Source organism: Pteropus vampyrus, unplaced genomic scaffold, assembly GCF_000151845.1.
Source record: "Pteropus vampyrus isolate Shadow unplaced genomic scaffold, Pvam_2.0 Scaffold514, whole genome shotgun sequence".
In the NCBI taxonomy this organism is placed as follows: Eukaryota; Metazoa; Chordata; class Mammalia; order Chiroptera; family Pteropodidae; genus Pteropus; species Pteropus vampyrus.
This window is the reverse complement of record NW_011889295.1, coordinates 380,667-401,093: the sequence shown is the minus strand read 5'-3', so window position 1 is coordinate 401,093 and position 20,427 is coordinate 380,667. Positions and strand designations below refer to the sequence as shown.

General features: G+C 61.7%; 1 protein-coding gene across 1 annotated transcript in view; it reads right to left on the bottom strand.

Moving 5' to 3' along the window:
- Nucleotides 1–20,427, bottom strand: part of LOC105307750 (protein argonaute-2) — a 65,399-nt gene that overhangs the window by 18,994 nt on the left and 25,978 nt on the right. Inside the window, exons 4-16 of the mRNA XM_023524974.1 lie at nt 15,336–15,575; nt 13,829–13,965; nt 12,901–13,035; nt 12,117–12,204; nt 10,540–10,687; nt 9,628–9,747; nt 9,338–9,460; nt 7,907–8,040; nt 6,067–6,251; nt 4,645–4,804; nt 1,854–1,944; nt 1,078–1,432; nt 712–851 (exon numbers count right to left, since the gene is read on the bottom strand). Of these exons, the coding sequence (XP_023380742.1) occupies nt 712–851; nt 1,078–1,432; nt 1,854–1,944; nt 4,645–4,804; nt 6,067–6,251; nt 7,907–8,040; nt 9,338–9,460; nt 9,628–9,747; nt 10,540–10,687; nt 12,117–12,204; nt 12,901–13,035; nt 13,829–13,965; nt 15,336–15,575 (2,056 nt within the window). The remainder of the gene's footprint in view (nt 1–711; nt 852–1,077; nt 1,433–1,853; nt 1,945–4,644; nt 4,805–6,066; nt 6,252–7,906; nt 8,041–9,337; nt 9,461–9,627; nt 9,748–10,539; nt 10,688–12,116; nt 12,205–12,900; nt 13,036–13,828; nt 13,966–15,335; nt 15,576–20,427) is intronic.

Genomic DNA, 20,427 nt, shown 5'->3' with positions numbered 1-20,427 from the left:
GCCACGGCAAAGCGACAGCGACCTGTCAGATGCCGGTGCCACCTCTACACTCTCCAGTACGTGGCACAGCGTTCGCACACCTTCCGAAGAACGAACGCTTGCCCAAGGCACCCAGCGAAAGATAGGCGACTATTCCGCACCCTCCCCTGTGTGATCAGACGTGGCTGTTACATCCGCCCAAGGAAGCCACCTGGGGACAGCCTGCCCGGTCTTTACAAAGCATACTGCTTTCTCAAAGAAGCCACTCACACACCAACGCACACCCCCCAAGACTCTGACCCCTGGGAGTGGCAGGGCCCCCCGAAGGCACACTGGCCTGTGAGCCCCTGTCCAGAGGGAGCTGACGGAACACCTAGCGAGAGCGAGAGCCACTGCGGCACCAGGCTGTCCTGTGCTGGCCTCCCCCATCAAATAAGGAAAGGGCCGAAGGCACCGAGCGAAGCAAATGTGCCGTGGCCGGGGGCGGGGTTGTCTGAGTCGCCCCCCGAGTAACAGGTGCAGAGCGGGTGCTGTGGGGATGGACGTCGCCGAGGGGAACCCCGGAGGCTGCAGGCCGTCTCAGGATCTGAGGCGCCTCGGGGAGCAGTGGGCTGCCGGGCGGTGGCCCTGCCCACGCGTGTGCCTCCAGCTCCTCACCTGAGACCCTTTGGGGACATGTACGTGTCTGTGGCTGCTCTAGAAAGAGCTGCTACGTGGAGGGAAGCAGCACACGAGGACCCCGCGGGCGTGGCCGCCCCCGCCACCCCGCAGCACGGCCAGGACGCCGCTGTGGACCCACCCTGACCTCGGGCGCCTAGAGCGTATTCTCCGCCGCTCCTCCCGGGCCCGGAGCTCGGCCTCTGAACTCCGCGCTAAGTGAGGGAACTCACGCTGACCTCGTCAGATGAACAGCCGACGCGGTGACGCGCCCGGCTCGGTGCCCGACTTGTAGCAGAAAGTGCCAGCGTTATTTATCAGCCTGCAGGACGCACGAGCCCCCCAGGTGGCTCCCGACAAATGATGATACACGACAGCAGTCCCCACTGGGGACGACGGTGACATGCAACCTCGCACCCGGCCTCCTTCCCACCACTCAGCCTTGGCTGCAGAGCACTGGGGTGTCCCACAGTGGAACAGGAAGAGGACTTTGCGGCGGCAGAGCCCGTGCTCTGCACGCACGTTTAAATCCACAGCAGTCGGACAACGCGCCTGCCTCGTCCTCGTGAACAAAAGGCCACGGCCACCACCACGCCGCCCTCCCCGGAACAGCCGCCCGCGTGCGGAGGCGAGGCCCCGCCCGAGGGGAGCGAATGGGCGGCCGGGTGTTCGGCGCTGTGAGCACCTGTGAGACCAAGGCCGCCGCGCCCCTCGTGGACGGCACCCTCCAGGTCGGAGCGAGGGGAGGGGCTGCGGCTGAAGCGGGTGACCCAGCCAACGCGTCACTTCTAGGGGACTGAAAGCGGATGGAAAAGGAGAGACGACCTTTAACTCCGGTCTGTCTGGCCGTTTACGTTTGGCATTTTGTAACCCATGGAGGCCGCTTCCCCGGGGGGCTGCCAACCCGTCAGGTGTCGCCAGGATGGCAGGGGGCGCAGGGGGCCGGTCACAGGATGATGGCCCCTCACGGGGGGCCTCGTGTGCTGACAGGTCGGGTCGGGGCTTGGACAGTGCCGACTCTCGCTGTCCTGAGACGTCCTCATCCACCTGCAGTGCCCCCCGCACAGCTACGTTCCATGAGACTCTGATTTCGCCGGCTGCACTAAGGAAGCCTAGATGCTCCCGGCATCCAGCCGAGTGGGACCGCGTCCCCTCCCACAAGCAGCTCGGGGATGGACGTCGCCGAGGGGAACCCGGCAGAAGGCGCTGACACTCACGGCAGCGATGGAGGGCTTCTTCCCGTCCCCGGCGGGTGGGTGAGTGACATCGGCCCCCAGGAAGATGACGGGCTGCTGGAACACTGGAGGCCTGCGGGGGGAAGCGGGGGCGTCAGAGGCCAGGGCTCGGACACTGCCGGGCCCCTGACAGTACCGGTGCCATCGTTACGTGTGACGAGGGTACCGTGGTTATTTATGTTCAGAGTCCCCCACACACAGAAAACCTTACAGATGAAAGACACGAGAACCCAGTGGGGGGGGTGGGGGGGCGCAGGGGGTGTGGGGTAAACCAGACTGCTCAGGCACTGCTGCCTGCTGACCAGCGTCCGGGAGGTGAGGGTGCGACCTTTGCACATACTAGAAACTTCCAAAATAATCATATAAGAATAAATAAAGTCCACAGTGTGTCAGTCAATCCTGGACTTGCAACCACACCGGTCCAGGGTGCCTCGCTGGTGCGCGGGGCTGGACCATTCTTTGGGGGGGGGACCGTCCTGCGCATCAGCATCCCTGCTCTCTATCCACTAGACGCAGCTGCACCCCAAATGCCTCTAGACGTTGCCACACGTTCCCGGGGGGCCGAGCCGCCCCGGCTGAGAAGCACTGCTCTGAGCTCCCCGCCCCGCCATCTCTTAAAGGCTGACTGTCCTCCAGCCGTGGCTTTCCTGCGAAGGCGGCGTGCCCGGGCCGCAGACAGCGCGCAGGTCCCTCTGCACATGTGGCTGTGCCTTCTGGAGCTCACTCTGTACACTGCTCTCCTCGCCCAGAAGTGGGGACGGCAACGCTTCCTGTCCTCGGGGTCGTCCCAAGGACTGAACGCACTCACGCACGTCACTGCTTTCCGAGGGCCAGGCGCCCCATGCACACTGGGAGTGGCTGGTGTCACTGTCACCCCGGCCAGCGGCCAGCAGCATGGTGTGCTTGCCGACTGGGGCAGGAGACGGGTGTGTGGGGAATGCAGCTCAGCGAGACTCCAACTGGACAGGGCCTCATGCGCCGCCGCCCCCCACACTCGTGTAGGAATGCCCCGGCCCGAGGTGAGGTGGGGAGGGGTGGGGTGTGTTCCCATCATGTCAGCGTCCCCTCCCCAGCACGGTTCCACCCATGCCTGGTGGCTCCGGGGCTCCCCGGGAGGCATCGTAAGGCGGCCTGCTCCCCGCTTCCCAAGCGTGGCACTCACAGGCACTGGACACTCCATGTGTTACTGTCACCACCTTGTCTCCGCAGAGGGGCACGGGCTGGGCAGAGACACGGCCCACAACCGTGCTGACCGCCCGGCCTCTCATCCCTGACCGTGAGTTCGGGAGGCTCTTGACGGGTCCTGCCAACCCCTCTCCTCACCCTTCAGGCGCCCGCTCTGTCCTCACTGTCCGCCGACGGTGAGAGCAGTGACGAGGGCTGCGGGCTGCGGGCGCCACACCTCCCGCCCACAGCGCCCGTGCTGAGCCCCCGACCCCGCAGCGCCCACCTGCTGCTGCCTCATTCCACACACAGGCACAGACATGGCCTCCGACAGGCCACACGGCCCCCAACAGGCCACACGGCCCCCGCCCACCACATGGCCCCCAACAGGCTACACGCCCCTGCCTGCCACACGGCCCCCGACAGGCCACACGCCCCCGCACACCACATGGCTCGCGACAGCCACACGGCCCCCAACAGGCCACATGGCCCCGCCCACCAGACGGCCCCCGACAGGCCACACGGCCCCCGCCCATGGACGCTGCTCTCCTCCCTCCGCCTCCTCGTCTCAGTGGCCTGGGGAGCACCTCGTGGCAACGCTCCCGGAATCAGCTAAACCACTCACTGCCTCCCAGGGCTCAGCCTCCAACCAGGCTCCACGCTGCCATGGCAACCAGACTCCTCCGTGCAAGGTCACCAGCAACGTCCGTGTTGTCCGTGGTCCAGCCTCAGACCTCATCAGACTGGGCCCAGCAGCACCATGTGACACAGAACACGCCACCTCTGGGGTCCAAGACCCACCCCTCTCTCCCTTCTTCCCAGGCTCCATTGCTGGTTCCTCACCCCACAACCTTTTAACCCCAGACTCCCTGGGGAGGGCTGGGATTTCCCTCCTGTCTACACCCTCCCCCGACGAGCCTCGCCAACCTTGTGGCTTTAAACACCACCTCTGCACCAGGGACCCCTAAACCTACAACCCCAACACCGACCTCCTGTTTTCCCTTGAGGGCCGACAGAGGCCACCATGCATCCCCTGGGCCCCCTTACCCAAGGGGCTGGCTCCTCTCCCCACAAGCCCAGGAACAGGGGGCCCTGGACACACCCCGAATTCTCCTCTTCCGCTCACAGCAACACTCAACCCGTCAGCCAGCCCTGCGTCTCCGACTCAAACACCCTCATTTCCGGGCGCCCCCCACCCCTGCCACCAGACGTCCCGGGGATAACAGAGGCCTGTGGCTCCGCTGCACGTGGAGCGCACTGCACTCACGAACCTTCGGTGGCCGCCGCCTGCCCGAGGGAGTCACCCCTGTGGCCCCAACTCCAGGCCCACAGGGGCGCTCGGCGCACACACAACCAGCCGACTGAGCGCAGGTGTCTCCGGCGACCACCTGCCCTCGACAGGTCCTGTTCACCCCCGGGACGGGGCGCGTCTGATGACCCCTCCCAGCAGGACCAGAACCCGAGGTCACGGCTATCAGACCACATTCAAGTCCTTTCCGCTTGACCACGCTGCCTCCTAATAAGTTCAGTGGACCCTCCCCAGGGAACAGCATCGCCCCACGGAATCACACGGTGCGCGCGGCACGCGAGGCGGGAGGGGCGGCCTTACCTCCCCTGGGGCAGCAGGATGTTGTTCACGCCCCCCAGCTTGACGTTGATCTTCAAGCAGAGGTTGGACAGCGTCTGCGGCGTGGTCCGCTGCACGTTCTTCATCTGCACACACTGCGTGGCCATCCCCAGCACCGTGTCCCCCACGCGCTTGACCTCGGCTGTGGAGCACACAAGGCGCATGTGGGACAGTCCTCGCTGGCACGCCCCCCTGAGCTGGCCCTCACACCCCGCCCGCCCCGGCGGAAACTGCAGAGGTGATCGAACGCACACGAGCGCCCACAGCCGCCGCGCTGGGCCTTTCTGCCCGCCCTGCCGGTAGCCGAGCCCAAGCAAGACGGTGCCTGGCAGGCGAGGAGAGGCGGGTCTGCGCTGGCCCATCTGCCGGCCTGCGGAAGCCTCACCCAACTCAGGCCGGAGGCCGGGCGGGCGTGGCCCACTCGTCATGAAGGAGTGAGGACCATTTCAGGGGCCAATCCGGACGGCAGGCGGTGCGGGCAAGCCCGGCCGGGACCCAGGGCCTGGCACTCCTGGCGAAGAGCGCCACCTCCCGCCACAGTGCCCGCAGCCAAGAGCGAGTGCTCGAGGAGTTAAAAATAAACACACTGGAACCCCGCACGCCCTCGGCCACGGCCGGCCCGACATCAAAGAGCGAGCTGGGCCCACACTCTCTATTTCTGGCTCTTCCATGAGGCAACTGGCACCTGCTCCCTGGGCAGGCCTGGGGACGGGTGGCTCCCGGGGGAGTGATAGGAGAGGCCTGATGACATCCTCGTTCCTTCGCTTCTGGATCCGTAAGTGGCTGGGGGAGCACTTGTCTCCATGTCCGGGGACCCACCCGGCCAAGTCTGACTTTGCCCACGGCGCCCATGCCTCACAGGGCCCCGTCCCCAGAGCCTGCCCCATCAGGAGCCCTGGCCTTCAGCAGACCTCGAGCAGCACACACCGCCTGTGCTGCAGCCACCTGTCTGCATGGCACCCCCGCCGGCCTGGGGACAGCCCGAACACCAGCCCAGGGCCTGGTAAACCCGAGCTGAATACCCCGGCAGAAAGGGCTGTAGTGAACTTCCAGAGAATTCTGAGCTGCGCCCAGTGATCACACGTGGAAGATCAGGTCATGGCAAGAGCTGGTGACGGCCCCGTGTATGCCGGACGACTGTCCGCACCCAGCCAACACCCGTGCCGGGCGGTGGACAACCACAGCCACGCTGGCCTCCAGGAACGGCGGCCTTAGACAGGACTGCGCGGGCGGCCTGAGCATCTGCTCGGCCGTGATCAGAAGCCGCCCTGGTGTTCCTAGCGCATGGGTGGGCCAGGAAGGGGCACTGCCTCCGTGTGGCAAAGCGAAGGGGGCCAGGCCACAGGGACCACGCACGGAGGCAACGGCAGCTTCCGAGGGCCGGCGGCCCGGCCAGAGGCCTACCGTAAACAGGGGTCTTGCCCGGCAGGATGACCACCACCAGCTGGAGGCCGGCGTACGTGTTCTTCAGGTGCCTGAACATGGGCTCCACGCTGTCCGCGCCCTGTGCGTATTTGCAGAAGCACGGCTGGCCCTGGATGGGCATCCCGGCGTCTCGCGAGATCTTTCTGAGCTGCTCTGTGAAGGACCTGGAAGAGCAGGTTCGTGACCCTGAGTGCACTGCGGGTGCCACGAAGCGAGCCCGGCCAGCGGTCCTCAGCAGCGGGCACAGCGTTAACAGCACCAACCCAGAACCAATTTCATCGAGCACAGTCTAAATTTAAGTCCTGGACAAAGCCGCGTCAACACGTCAACTCACAGAAAGGGTTACGTGTGCAAAGCGTACATGTAGGTTACTGGAAAGACACTTGTGGACACTGTGCCACGACAGAGCAGAGACTGCCAGCTGCACCCGTGTTGGCTCAGCAGCTGTGACACCCCCAGTGCAGAGCGACGCGACCTAAAGCCACGCACGGAGCCACTGCCGCCCACGGGGCAGGCCGGGCCGCCCTGAGGTCTGTCCAGACACACCCGGCGCAGTCGCTCCGTGAATGCCGAGCACTGTCAGAGGGAAACCGTCAGCTGACTGTCCCCGTGGACTCTTCTCCCCAGTTATTCTCGTGTGTACAACTTGGAGACTCGGATGACATAATCGTGGCAGAAAACAAAACCACCCAAGCTAGAGGAGCACCCGCAGCTGCCGCCGACAGGCCCTGTGCAGCCAGGGGCGGGCGGGGGACAGATCGACGGCCTCTATTTTAAGCTTAGGAGTAAAAATAACGTCCCCTTCTACAGTAAGGGGAAGGACACGCCGGTCCCACCTGGCCAGTTAGTGCTCCGTCTCCCACACAGCAGTGCAGTTAGAGAGATGTACGTGCCCACACCTGCATTACATCTACACAGAATCCACCCGGGGACCACCTAGCTCCAGACACAGAGGGAATGAACGGGCCCAGGACAGAACACGGCGCGGAGTGGGGTTGGGGGGGAACCCAGGGTCCAGACTCCAAGCTGCGGTGGGCTCTGTGGAGCACGGGCCGGGGCAGGCTCCCATAGACGCCTCTCGCCGTAGACACTGGACCCTGAGAACTTTCTGAGAGCTGCGGCCTCTCAGAATCAGAATTTACGGGCCGTTTCCCCTCCTGCCTCCACTTGAGAGAGGTGAGAAGCAAAAGCCTTCCTTTCGCTGGGGGTCTGTCAGGCACGGAGGCCGCTGCCCGGGCTGGGCCTGCTGCGTGGCGAGGGCTTCCGGCATGGTCGGCCCCGCACCTGGGCTGCCTGGGAAAGGGCGGGGAGGGGCGCAAGCCTGGAACAGAGCGAACCAAAGCCTCGGCCCCTCGGCCCGGCTGCTGGCGGCGATGTTTAATCACTCCCGACTGGGACGGGAGAAACTCTCGCTCTCCCGTTTCTCCGTGAAGCTCTTCCTCGACCGGGCTTCGCTTTCTCTTCAGTAACTTACAGAAAAGTGAAGCTACAGCTTCAAAAACTAAGTTTAGGTCACTGAATCCAATTTTCTCTTCTGCCTCTAATTTTTAAGCTCCCTATTCCTTCGCTATTTTGTGTCTTATCTGATCGATGCGGCTTCTTTCTCCACACTCCCTCCAACGAGGGGGCGGGAAGTCGAAGTGGCATGGAGGTGCCCACGTCCCCTGGGGTGCTGCTGCTCCTCGACAGGGAAAGGCTGCCAGCCCCTGCCATCCACGCCGAGGCCCCGTGCCCCAGCCCCCAGCCCCACGAACGGCGGGCCTTCCCAGCAGGCCCCACCCCTGCCCATCCGGGACACGTGTCCCGCAGGCAGGCTTACTTGAGGTGGACCTCCGTGCACTGGCGCTGGGGGGCGAAGCAGGCAATGGCCCACACCTTGATCTCAATGCCCGTGTGAAACTGCTTGTTCCTCATGTCCCAGACGCCCTGAACGGGGGTGGCGATCGCTTTATTCTGCAAATGGCAAGATGTCTAGAGTGAGAAAGTGGGAACAGTTCTCTGACCTTGGATTTTGTTCCTGTGCCTACTGCTGTTGGTCCCCTGAGCAGGTGGCCCCTAGGTGTTTGCAGGATGGAGGACGGATGGACAAACGGATTCAGGAGGAACAGGTGGGTGGACGGAAGATAGACGCGTGGCGGATAGCGGGATGGATGGGTGGATGGATGGACAGACGGACGAGAGGTGAATGGAGGATGGATGGGTGGATGAGTGATCCCAGCACCCACCGACCAGGACGGGACGGGCACCCATACAGAAGGAACGGTGCGCGACAGTTAAAAGACACAGGACACCATCCCCAAGATCTCCATGAGCTCCCAGGAAAATATTACGTAAAAAAAAAAAGGCAAGGCACGAAAGTGTATTTAACATGCTATTTGCATAAGAAGAGGTGAAAAAAACATGTGAGTCATCCCTGGGCAATTTTACAAAGGAAAAATATAACACTGATTACTTCCTGGGGAGCACCCGAGAGCTAGGAAAAAAGAGACCTCTTCCTATAATTCTTCTGTACCGTTTGAACTTTGAAACAGTAGAAAAACAAACAAAACAAAAACTTGTGTTTTGAAATAAGGAGGAAAAAATCCTACAAACGGAACCACACTAAACCTTGCTATATGCCCTAAGGACAAAAGTAAGTAGAGCACTGCTTCCCCCACGTTTGCAGATGGACCCAGCGACCTTGACCTCGACCTTGGGAGCTGGGGGCCCAGCCCTGCCCCTTCCCCACCCCAGATGCTGGGCTGTGCAGCCACCAGCAGGCCAGGGGAGGCCTTTTCCATGAGCTCTGCAGGGCGCAGTGGTCAGGACACCTCCTAGTTAAGTACTGATAAAAGTTAGTGGGTCAAAGGGCAAAAACAGACCCCCCAGGTGACTAACGAACGGCTGTGTCTGCCACCAAGCACCTCAAACGCAAAGCTAAGCCACAGAAAAGCAGCGTAAGCTCCTAGGAAATAATTCATCACCGGCCGACAACAAACGATGATGCTTTCCAAATTTTGACGGCCTACTAAAAATTACCTTTTGAAAGACAGAAAATAATTCTGAAAAATTTCAAAAAGGGCCAAAGAAACGCAGTCCCCTATGGAGCCCCAAGACTCTCACGAGACCCAGACTGAATCACGGTCGGTCCACCCCTCTGGGGGTGGCTCCAACCTGGAAGGGGTGTCGCCTGCGTCTGCTCTGCCATGGACCTGTGGACGCACACCCCGAATGCCCACCAAGCGCTCGCCCGGCCCAGCCCTGACCGTACCCGGCCCCCGTAGAGGATGGAGGGAGGCTGCAGGACCCGCCCCGTGACGTCTGTCATCTCGTCTTTGACCATGATTCCAAATTCCCGGACGTACGGATCCGTGTTGAAACTTGCACTTCTCATCTTGAAAGAGGGAAAAAGAAAGGCACAGAGTCAGGGGCAGTCGGCTTCCTCCCAGAAGACGTGTCTGTCCAAAGCATCGGGGAGGGGGGCCCCTGCCCGGGGCACCCTGCGTAGGATCCCCAAGGGCGTGCCCTCCCTAGCACTGGCCCCAAGGACGTGCCGCTCACCAGCTTGCTAATCTCTTCCTGCCGATCGGGCGCCGACCTGGCCGTCGCTCGGATCATGGTTGAGGTCTGATTGTCGGTCAGCTTTTTTATACATCTCTGTCCCGCCACGATGTTACAGACCTGCGAGGAGGACGCACAGGCGTCAGCGCCAGTGCCGGGGGAGCGGGCGCCGGCTCTGCCTGCGACACAGTCACTCCTCACGCGCCGCACGAACATTGACGGTCCCTGACACCCGCCAGGAAGGGCGCGCCTGCACGAGCTGCTCAGGGGTCCTGCGCCTGACAACGGAAAGCCCCCGAGTATACCCAGTGGGACATGAACCCAAAGGGGACTCGCCCTGGCACAAGAAAGCACAGCCTGGAGTCCCCCACCCACATGGGGGGCCTAGAAACCGCCACCCACACAGGCGGCGCCACCTCCCACAGCTGGGTCTCGCGGGGCTCTGTGTCTTTGGGAGCTGGGAATGCAGAGCCTGCCGATGCGAACAAAGCCCACCTTCAGGGCCACGGCACGGGAAAACCAGACCCAGGCCCCAGGTACCAGGCTAACGGGACAAGTGCTCAGAGTTCAAAACTAACAGAAAAGAGTTAAAACTCCTGCGTCAGTTCAGCATTTGATCTTTCCCTCGGCAAGCCTTTTTCAAACCAGAAGTGAATTTTAGACAAGAAATCAAAGAAACCGTGTACTTTCTCCCGTGTGCCAGGGATGACACACGCTCACGGTCTCCACGTGATCCTAGGAGAAGCTGCCCAAACCCGACTTATCGCCGGGGAAACTGAGGTGTGACGATATCCATCGGCCTGTCGAGCTCCCGCGGTGGCAGGGGTGAGTTTGGACCTGGTGTGCCGAGGGGGCCCTGCCCGTGGAAGTCCTGCGACCCACCCGGAGGGGCATGCAGGAGGCAGGACTTGCCTCCAGGGGCAGGTAGGTGTGCTTCTGCTCCTGTCCGACCTGCAGACATGGCAGGTGGGGATAGCGCAGGGCCAGCTTGTGCCTGTCCTTGAAGTACTGGGCCACCGTGCACTCCACCGTCTGCCCGCTCTCCTGCTGCAGTGGGAACCTAGGGGATCAAAGAGCTGGCTCAGGCCCAGAGGACCCCAGGGCCCGTGGGGACAGGCGGCAGGGCCCGCTCACCTGCGGCCTCCTTCTCAGGGCGGAAGGAGCGGGGAGGGGTGAAGCCTGGGGGCAAAACTTCAAAGTCCCTCCCGGGGGCCCAAATCGGATATGTCCTCTGGGTCACCTGAAATATTCCCGAGCTCCTAACCTTTCATTTTATCTCTTGGAAGATAAAAGATACCCACACACCTATAATATGCAGTCATCACACGACGCACTGCACCTAGCGTGTGTAAGACATTTGGGGTAAATGAAGCCGAATCCAGAAAGAAAGGCGTATGGCTCCCCGCCGTCCGCCAGCCGAGTGCTCCGTGCGCCCACCCCGAAGGGCCCGAAGCCTCCCCGGGTGGGGGAGGAAGCAGGAGCTGGGTCTGCACAGCACGGCGGCCACATGCGGGTGGGCCGGGCGGGGGAGGCCAGTGCGCAGGGAGGGGACAGCACCGGTGGCCTGCACGGGCGGGGCGGGTGGGCGGGCCTCTGAGCGGGCACGGCACCAGGGGGCAGGCTTGTCTCGCCCTCCTGCTCCGCGGGCTCTGGACAGCCTGTCTCCAGTGCCCAGTGACCGACCAGGCATGGTCCATGGAATGACCGTGAAATAAACAAGCACGTGTCCCCGGGGCCCCGGGGCCAAGTCCGTCACTTCTCCCCGAAATGAACACACAGCCCGAGACGGCCCTGAGTCCTTGTGGCCAGTGATGACGTGGAGTTGCACGTCGAACCATTAACTCGTTTCCCATTCAGAAAAACAGCGTGGCTCGCCCCCAGTGTGTGTAGGGCTTGCCACATTCAGCAACTAAATTACTAAACACAGAATGTCATCGACAGAAACGATGTCATTTGTTTCCAAAGACTATCGCTGTCCTAGAGCAACGTGAAAACAGGAACGAAAGCGAGATATCCTGTGGCAAACTTTGGGGGTGAAGTCAGGACTTTGATCCCCGAGTTATCTCGGGGTAAACACTACAGCCGCCAGCGCCGCCGCCGAGTGTTCTCAGGGCAGAGCGCCCGGCACAGGCGGCAGGTCCCGTCGGGCCCGCGAATCCGGCAGCGCCCGCTGACGCCCTGCCACCCCCCAGCGCTGGCCCAGCCTCGAGGACTAAAGACAAAAGGACCGTCTCCCCAGTATCACCCAGGGGAAGGCGACAGGGCGCCCCCAGCCCGGCCACGCAGGCGGGCCCCCCGTCCCGTCTCAGGCAGAGTCTGGGATCCACTGAGCTGCAGGAGTAGTTCTGGGACCCTAAAAACTGGATGGGATCATCCTTTCCCCAAGAGTCGGCATCCCCGAGGCGGGGCGCCCAATGACCCTGAGGGCCAGAGTGACAGCGGCGGGGACCCTGAGGGCCGGAGTGACAGTGGCGGGGGGCGGCGGTTACGTTTGGTGGCTGGCGGGCCTCCGGGTCACGTTGCAGACGCGGTACTTCCTCTTCATCTGCCCGCAGTGCGTGATCTCCACCTTCAGACCTGGCGACACAGGACAGCACACTTCAGCGTCCAACCCACCTGGCCTGGGGTCCAGGCCCACCTCCTGACCGTCCCAACGTCCAGAACGTCAGGGCGTTCTGGAGCAGCTGGGGGAGGGTGACACCCGGGCTGGCCCCGTGTCACCCATCAGGATGCAAGGCCACAGTCGGGACACTGTTCTTAAAGAGACGAGGACAATGCGGGCTCAGCCTGGAGGCCGGTGGCTGCCACCACGGCTTTCTGTGCCTCCTTTGGGATTATTTTTAGCAGGAGCACTGCCGATGGCCTTTAAAACGCCCTCAGGAAGGGACAGGTGCAGGGGGCCGTAGAGCGATGGGCACTTGCCAGTTCTCTGCCGACGGGCAGAAGGCCCAGGCCAGGGCACTTTGCTCGGGTGGCGGTCAGGCGGGGTGGGTGTGACGGGGCCAGGGGTGAGCGCGGGGAGGAGGCACACCGCCATCTACGAGGTCGAGAGACACCCCCACCTTGCTGCTGCCCTCGGGTGCCGACTGACGGCGGTGACGTCACCTGGCCACCACCCGCGCCTCACCCCACACAGAAAGCCGCTCGCTTAGGACGCTCTGATCGGGGGCGACCCGCCTCCGAGCTAACGCGTCTGACAGTGACTCTGCCGCACCCCAAGACTCAGGAAGTGCGGCAGGAGCAGGACCCCAGAAGCCCCGGGCAGTTACTAACCTTTGATTTCTTTGGTAAACTTGACCCTTTGGGAATCTGTCAGAGGTTTTTGTTGTTCTTCAATACTTTTAAAATCCAAAACTTCACACACAAACTCGATTACTGGCTGTGCCTTATAAAACGCGGTTGCTGAGACTGGAGATGGGAAAGGGAGCAACGGAAGAGAAGCGTGAGCTGGGGCGGCTGACGGTGCCCCCGACACGACCGGGCACCGACGGCTCCGGGGCGCCCGCCGCGGGCCGGGGGAGGAGCGCACCTGGCTCCGTCCTCACTCTCCATCGAGTTCACCTTGGGGCCTGGGAGGTGAGACAGAGCCGGGGTGGCGGAGGGGCGGGTCCCACCCGGTCACGGGCTGCCTGACACCCCCTCTGGTCAGGGGCAACAGCGAGAGGCCGGCGGAGTCTAAAGCCGAGCTCTGCGACGAAAGCCAGGTCTGGAAAACACCCAACAGAGCGCGATACCCGTACGGCTTGGGTGTCTGGCCTAGATGTGAGGTTTATCATGCCCCTGGTGCCCCAACAGAGAGAAAGCGAGTCCCCCAAAAAGGGCAGTGACCCCCAACCTGAAGGATCCAGAAAGCCACAGACCGGGCGACCTGTGCTCACACTAACCAGGCAGAGGACGCACATGAAAGGTGAGGGGGACGCCCACTCACCACCCCAAAAAACCCGATCCCGCCCAGCGGACACCTGTGCAGCCTCCGGGGCCGTCAGACACCCCAGGCTGTCCCCACAACCGCTGCAGTGGCCCTGCGGGGGGCTCGCTGCTCTACCCAGGACCACTGCCCTGACAGGACGCTCAGGTGAGGCACGCCAGGGGAGCCGCGGCACCTCGGCTCAGGTGCGGGCCGTGCTCGGAGCTGGCCCTCCCCAGGTCCTGGCCCCCCAGCCAGCCCCGGCTCCGCCGCACACAACCGGGCCACACTTACCGTCGATATTTAGCATCATTTTCCAAAGAGAAGGCCGGACGGACTGATGGAAGCCAAACCACACTTCTCGGCCCCCACCCAGGGGGTTGGAGCAGCCCTCGGACGCGGTGAAGAAGGAGCGGCCCACGGGGGTGTACCTGCGGAGAGAGACCCGTGTGGAAGGCGGCCGGGCAGCCCAGGCCGCTCGCTGTCTGTCCGTGTCCATCAAGCAGGCTCGCGCGGGCCGTCTCGCCTCTGCTCCGTGCGGTCGTCAGACACCCCTCCGCCCACGCCCATGCTGGACTCGGAGGGACGCCGTGTGCAGCGCAGACCTGGGGACACACGACCTCGACGCAGGGACAGCGAGAGACGCTTCAACGCTGCACACAGGGTGGAGGCACAGAGAGCCTTCTCGTGTGAGCCGGGTCCCCCCCAGCCTGAGGTGGCTCACGCCCCCTTGGGGGGACTGTCACTGAGGGTCGGTCGGCTGTGAGCCGGAGACCACCTGCGAGCGGCAGGCGCGTCCCCCAGTGCAGTGGCACGGACAGTGCCTGGTCACCGGGACGCGACGCCGCTAAGGATTCCGGACAGGAGACGTGTCATTGAAGCAGTGACGTGTCCCGGCTGCCGGTGGCACCGTCGACCAGCTGGGGTACACGGCCCTACTCACTCGCCCGACCTTACTGATCCTGCCTCTTTTTCTATTATTTTCCCAGAATGAAAGCAGACTTCCCTCCTGATTAGAAAAGAAACACAGTAACTCATTCAAAAGAATCCAGAAAATAAAAATCACAGTAATCTGTGCTACTCCCTCAAATGTATTCAACACTTTGGCAAACATTCTTCTAGATTTTTCTTGTTGTGTCTGCCGCCTTCCTGCCATCAACAGTTCCGAGTAGTAACAGGTTATGTGCTAGGGGCCCAGGGAGGGTGAGGAAGGGCAGACTCTGCCAGGAGGGGTGGCCTGCTCTGTATTCGGTCATCGCCACCCAAGTCTGAAGACCGAGACCACCAGGGTCCCCTTTAAAACCAGGCGCAGTGCTTCGGGGGCCCTTCTCACACTCACGAAGGGACACAGGCAGCCGCGCTCTCCCCGCAAACCTCAGAGTTTTGGTCGGTATTGGGATAGTTTAGCATGAAGATGATGAGCCATTAGAGCATCACCTACCCTCCGTCCCAGCAAGTTCGGATGTGGCGGTCTGTGGCAAGACAGCGACCCCACAGATGAACACAGAAGTCGGAAGCATCTGTGTGATCTCCAGCCCTGAAAGGCCCCCGCATGGTGGGAGAGCTGGAACGTCGGTCCCCTGCCACCGGCCCCTGTGCGAAGGCGACAGAGGCCGCACTACGTTCTCTCCCCACGTTGGCCCTGCTATTACCCTCATTATAGAAACACCTGCACAACCGTCACCCCAACCCCAGGCTCAGCTCGTCCTTGGATGGAGCATCCGTGTTCTCCAGGTAACGCCAGGGTCAGAGCAGACGCTCCTCACTCTCTGGACGGCCCCGCCTCGTGGACGGGCCTCACCTCATGGACGGCAGATGCCTCATGACCACGTCCAGGGCCTGGATCGTCTCAAAGGGGACGCTGGGCAGCCGCCCCGAAAGTGCATCGTGTAACGCCTGCAGGCTCACGCAGGACACCCACTTGATGGACACCTTGAAGATGCGGTCTTTCCCCTCACCCGGCAGCGTGACCTCCAGCTCCACCTGTGAGGGGCGAAGCACACGGTCATTCACGCTCCCCAGGGGCTCAGCTTCCAGAACACCCCCAGAGTGGGAAACTCAGTCCTGCATCCGGGCACACACGTGTGGGCGTGTGCACGCCCCGCACACGCACGGGCACAGTGTCAGGAAGGACTGGGGACTTCTCCATCCACGCGTGTCTAGTGCTCACTCTGTGCCTGACGCCGTGCCAGTGGCCACGGGCAAGGCAAGTGGTGAGACAGGTCTTCCCGAGGAGGCGAGGCCAAAGGGGGGGTCGTGCTACTTGGCCCGTGGGGCGGGGCGGGGCCCAGGGAGGGGACATGGTCATGCTGAGGCTGCTCCCCGGCAAAGAAAGGAGGCGTGGCAGCTCGTGGGGGGCCTGGGCCGTCCTCCCCAATGGCATTGAGAAAGCTGCAGTGGGTCTGGGGGTCCCCGACTTCTGGGCCCATTAAGAGTCCAAGCTAGTTCTGCCATGACTGAATCACGAACAAACAGTCTTCTCAACAGACATGTGATAAGACAGACAGACAGCGAAACGCTGACAGCTCTGGGAGCGGATGGGCGTGCACCCTGCCATCCCCTCGACCTTTCTGTCTGAGCAAACGCGTTCCCAGTCAAACGTGGGAAGACGGTCTTCTGTGAAAGAAGAATGTGGGACCTCAGGGTGGCAGCAGAGGAGGGAGCAAGTGGTCCCACCTGTTCTGAAACGGTACCCCAAGGACCCGGAACAGGTGGCCACAGAACGCCGGGCCAACTCCACAGCAGGCGCCCCTCGGCCCAGGAGCACGTGGCGAGCCTGAGGGCCGAGGTGACGCCGGCTGACGCCACCCTTCGCAAGCCCGTCTACCCGAACCGAGGCAGGATTCAGAGGGGGGTGTTTTCCTTTAGTAAAAGGTCCTCATATTTTTAACTAAATTCTAGTCCAGTCCCTTCTTGGCCCCCATAAAAAGGGAAGAGAATAAGCTCCAGGATCTACAACGTTCCCGCCAGACACGGTGTCTCGAGAGGCTGACTGGTGCAGGCATCTAACAGCTTAGGGACGATGGTGATTTTGGCAGAAATGTCACACCCCGTGGGGCAGGCTGACGCTGGGCTTCGGCTGTGACACAAGGCTGAGAACACTCTGCGTGTCTGCCTGGGCTGCTGGCCGGCGGTGTCGGTCCACGCACCAAGATATTTGTCTCCAAACAGCCTGAAGCTCTTGGTCCCAGGGACACGGCACCCAAAGGGCACTGACTGGGGGTACCCAGGACGTGGGGCTCCCAGCCCTGTCACCTCCTACAGTCTGCCCACGGGCACGTGGCTCCACCGGGCTCCCCGTGTGCACTTGTGGGACGGGAGGGTAGCCCGCCCACCTCACGGAACACTGTGCCACCGAGGCTGCCAGCACCCGTGACACGGGACACTACACTGGCGTCTTCTGAGCACGGACGACCGAATTACTGGCAAACAGCACCGATCCGGGGCCTAGAGAACGCTGACCGCTGTGAGGATCACCCTGCACAGGCCTAAGCCATGCGCTCGAGTCCCTTTGTGTGAAAGTCACCGGGGTGACAGACCTGCAATGAGAAGCGTCCTGGTTTGCTGCCACCACACGGCTAGGACGCGGACAGGAAGCCATGCCATGAGGGACACGGGAGGCTGAGTGCGGGCCAGGAGCACAGGTGCATCTGCGTCTCCAATGGGGGCTTCCTGTCTAAAACGTGGCTGCCGTGCAGGCCGAGGCTCTGTAAACTCACTGCCATCTGTCCCTAAGGAAGGAGTGAGCGTGGGGCAGGGCCCTGGGGCTGCCACCGTCAGCGCGGGGCTGGTTGTGAGGCACCGCCAGGCTCCACGTTATGGGCCCTTTGCAGAAGGGGACGCGCAGGTAACATCTTGTTTCAGATATACACAGAGAGCTGACAGCTGAAGCCTTCTATGATTTGCACAGCAACGAATCTTAAAAATGGAAGCGTCGCCCCTCCAAGTTATCCAGGAAGGAAAACACAGCCACGCCAGCACACTTAAGAGGTGTGCTGGGAATTCAGCGTCACCCTTGGCAGGTAACACCAGCAGGTACAGGAAGCGGCTGCTCCGTTAGGTTTAGGTGACACCTGCCTTCAATGGGCTGGCTTGCTCCAAGTTACCTCGACAAACGCGGCGTCACTGGAGGGACACTCAGCTCCGAAAGCCAGCAGGTTTAGCCCCAAATGAGAACAGACAGACTGAGCGGACCCTCTACCTGCACACCACCCAAGGGGGGGTCCCCACGGATGGCTCCCTGCGCCCCCCATTCCTGCCCTCCTCTCCTTCCTATCCTCAAACCTCCTGACCCTCCAAGTGCAGAAGCGTCACCACCTTGGTACCTGTGGCCCAATCCAGGGCAGAGGGGTGAACAGGGAGGGGAGCCAGGCAGTGGGCTTCGTGCAAGGCCGCCTCCCCCACGGCGAATGCCTCCCGTGCAGCGGCTTTACTAATTCAAGTTGCACTGCGCATCTGGCCTAATGTGCCACCTTCTTCTAAGGAGGAGACGCTCACGCCCTCCCCGAATAAACGAAGAGAGGCTGCCGCCCAGGAAACTGCAGACTCGGGGCGTGAGTGAAGGCCCAGGGCTCCGGTCTCGCGAACCCCATCGTGTCACTGCTAAAACAGACCTAGCCGTTACGTCCAAAGTCCTGAGCAACGTGTGCAGCCTCCTCTGCCTCCCAGTCTGAGAAGCGAGGCATTGGCCTGGGTGGACTCTCAGCCCTAAGGGGAGGGACCTCTCCTTCCACACAGGGGCTGGAATCAGGCGGGTGGGCTAGGATTCCAGTAGGACAGCTTAAGAGCAGATGACAAGGGGCGCCTTCCTTGAGTAAGGGCTGTGGGACACAGGACACTCTGAGGGAGTGCGCAGACCTGGACAAGAGCCACCTGCAGCCCCCATCCGGCCGCTGGCAGACACAGGGTTAACACAACACTACAGGATTTTCCCTCTTACTACAGAAGTGCCCAGAATACCAAAAAAAAAAAAAAAAAAAGCAAAACTTTATAGAAAAAGAGCAAACATAAAACAAAACAAAAAAAATGGTGGCACTTGGCCACAATATTGAGTGCACGGGAACAGAAAAGAGGTAACACCCCATTCCAGCTCTCAGACGGAAGGGGTCTGTTGCCGTGTGTCACGAATATTTGACAGAACCTTAAGAATGAGTGGCAGGAGTGGTCTGCAATCAGGAGACCCCCCCGCTCACCAAACGCTGTGGCTCTGGGCAGGTCCTCTAAGATCACCTGAAAACAGGACAAGGACGGTTGGGATTAAATTTACAAGACACGAGGCGCCCACTAGGTACTGGGTGGCACCTAGGGAAGGCTACTGTGGCATCGGGCACGCCAGAAACACCGAGGTTAGGGCGAGCTGCGGGCCCCTCAGCCCAGTAACAGCAGCCAGCAGCACCTGCCGAGTGCGCACTACACCCCAGACGCAGTGAAGTACGAGATGCTGGCGACTCCAAGTCTGACGGGACCACTGGTTAGAGATGCAGACGCCTCGGACCCTGAATCAGCCCCTGCACGTGACAGAGGCCCAGGGCCACAGGACACTTGTAAGGTGGAGACACTCGCCTTGGGGTGCGCACGCTCGTTCCGCTGGCGCGGAGACCTGGGAGGTCGTTTCTACGCGAGCTCCACGTCTTACAGGTGTGGCCGCTGTGGCTGGCAGGGCGAGGCGGCCTGGCCGGCCCGAGGTGCCACCACGAGTAAGGGCGGAGCCAGGACTGCAATGAGCTCTGCTTCAGCCCGCGAGCTGTGCTGTCTGTCACCGTCCACAGCAACGCGTCTCAGATGGGGGTACCGCACTGCCTCCCACGCCCCTCCTCCTGCCCGATTATAAACCTGTACGGAGGAAACTGTCGACAGACTCCTTATGCTTCTCTTTCTTACACAAACTTTAAACAAAAACAAACGCACAAATTCAACACCAAGCTTTATCGATTTTAAATGCACAGCATGCTACCTTGCAAGGGGCAACTGACCCTGCTCGGCCGACCGGGGCATGGTCCCGGCACTCCCTCCGACTCGGAACGCCGACGTCAGTCGCCCTAGGCCAGGCAGTGCCCAGCCGGCGCCAGCGCCACCTCTGAGAATCACCCAGGGAGCCCTCAGTATGGAGCCGTTACCACGGCCGCCTGCCGTCAGCCCTCCGTCAGAACTCAACGCTTATCAGAGCCTAGCAATTCCGAGCTGGACCGCTGGGCGCCAAAACCACCTGCTGGCCATCCAGACGGGCGAAAGGAGCTTAGGCTTCTTAAGATTAGCACAAAAATGCAAAAGCAAAAACTGAACGCCTACAGAGACCGTGCAGGTCACCAGACAGCAGTCTGAGACCCTCTAAGCTCCGAGCTCCTTCTCGGTGACCCGGGGTTCAGGAAGCTGACTGTGTGGGTTGCCCTCTAAGGGACCCAGCTTTTCTGTCCTCACTGGGGTAGGTACTTTCTGTCTTTTAAGTGTGCGTATAGATTATTCCTGAGCTGAGCCTCTGCTCTTGAAAACAACACCCACAATCACCCCGGAGCAGCAGCCCATCTGCTGAAAGATGGGCCAAGAGGTGACGACTTCTGGGCAGAAATTGTATTACATTTTAAATAAAGCCACGATAAGAATAACGACGAAAGGTGGCACTTTAATACAACCACCGTTCCACTCCCAAGGTGACTGACTGTCACGACGGTTGTTTCAGGTGCGTCACTGGCTACCGCCCGTCAGCTTCGCTTCACTGCTGTGGTCACACGGGCCCACGTACACGTGACGTGCTTTTCCCCAGGTCCCCTCCACCCCCACGGGTCCAGCAGGCTCCCGCTGGGTGATGGCGTGTGGCACGGACGCCTGTCTGTGCTGTACACTTAAACGCTGAGTGGCTTCCAGACATCCTCCCGTGTGGCCACAGACCCTCACCC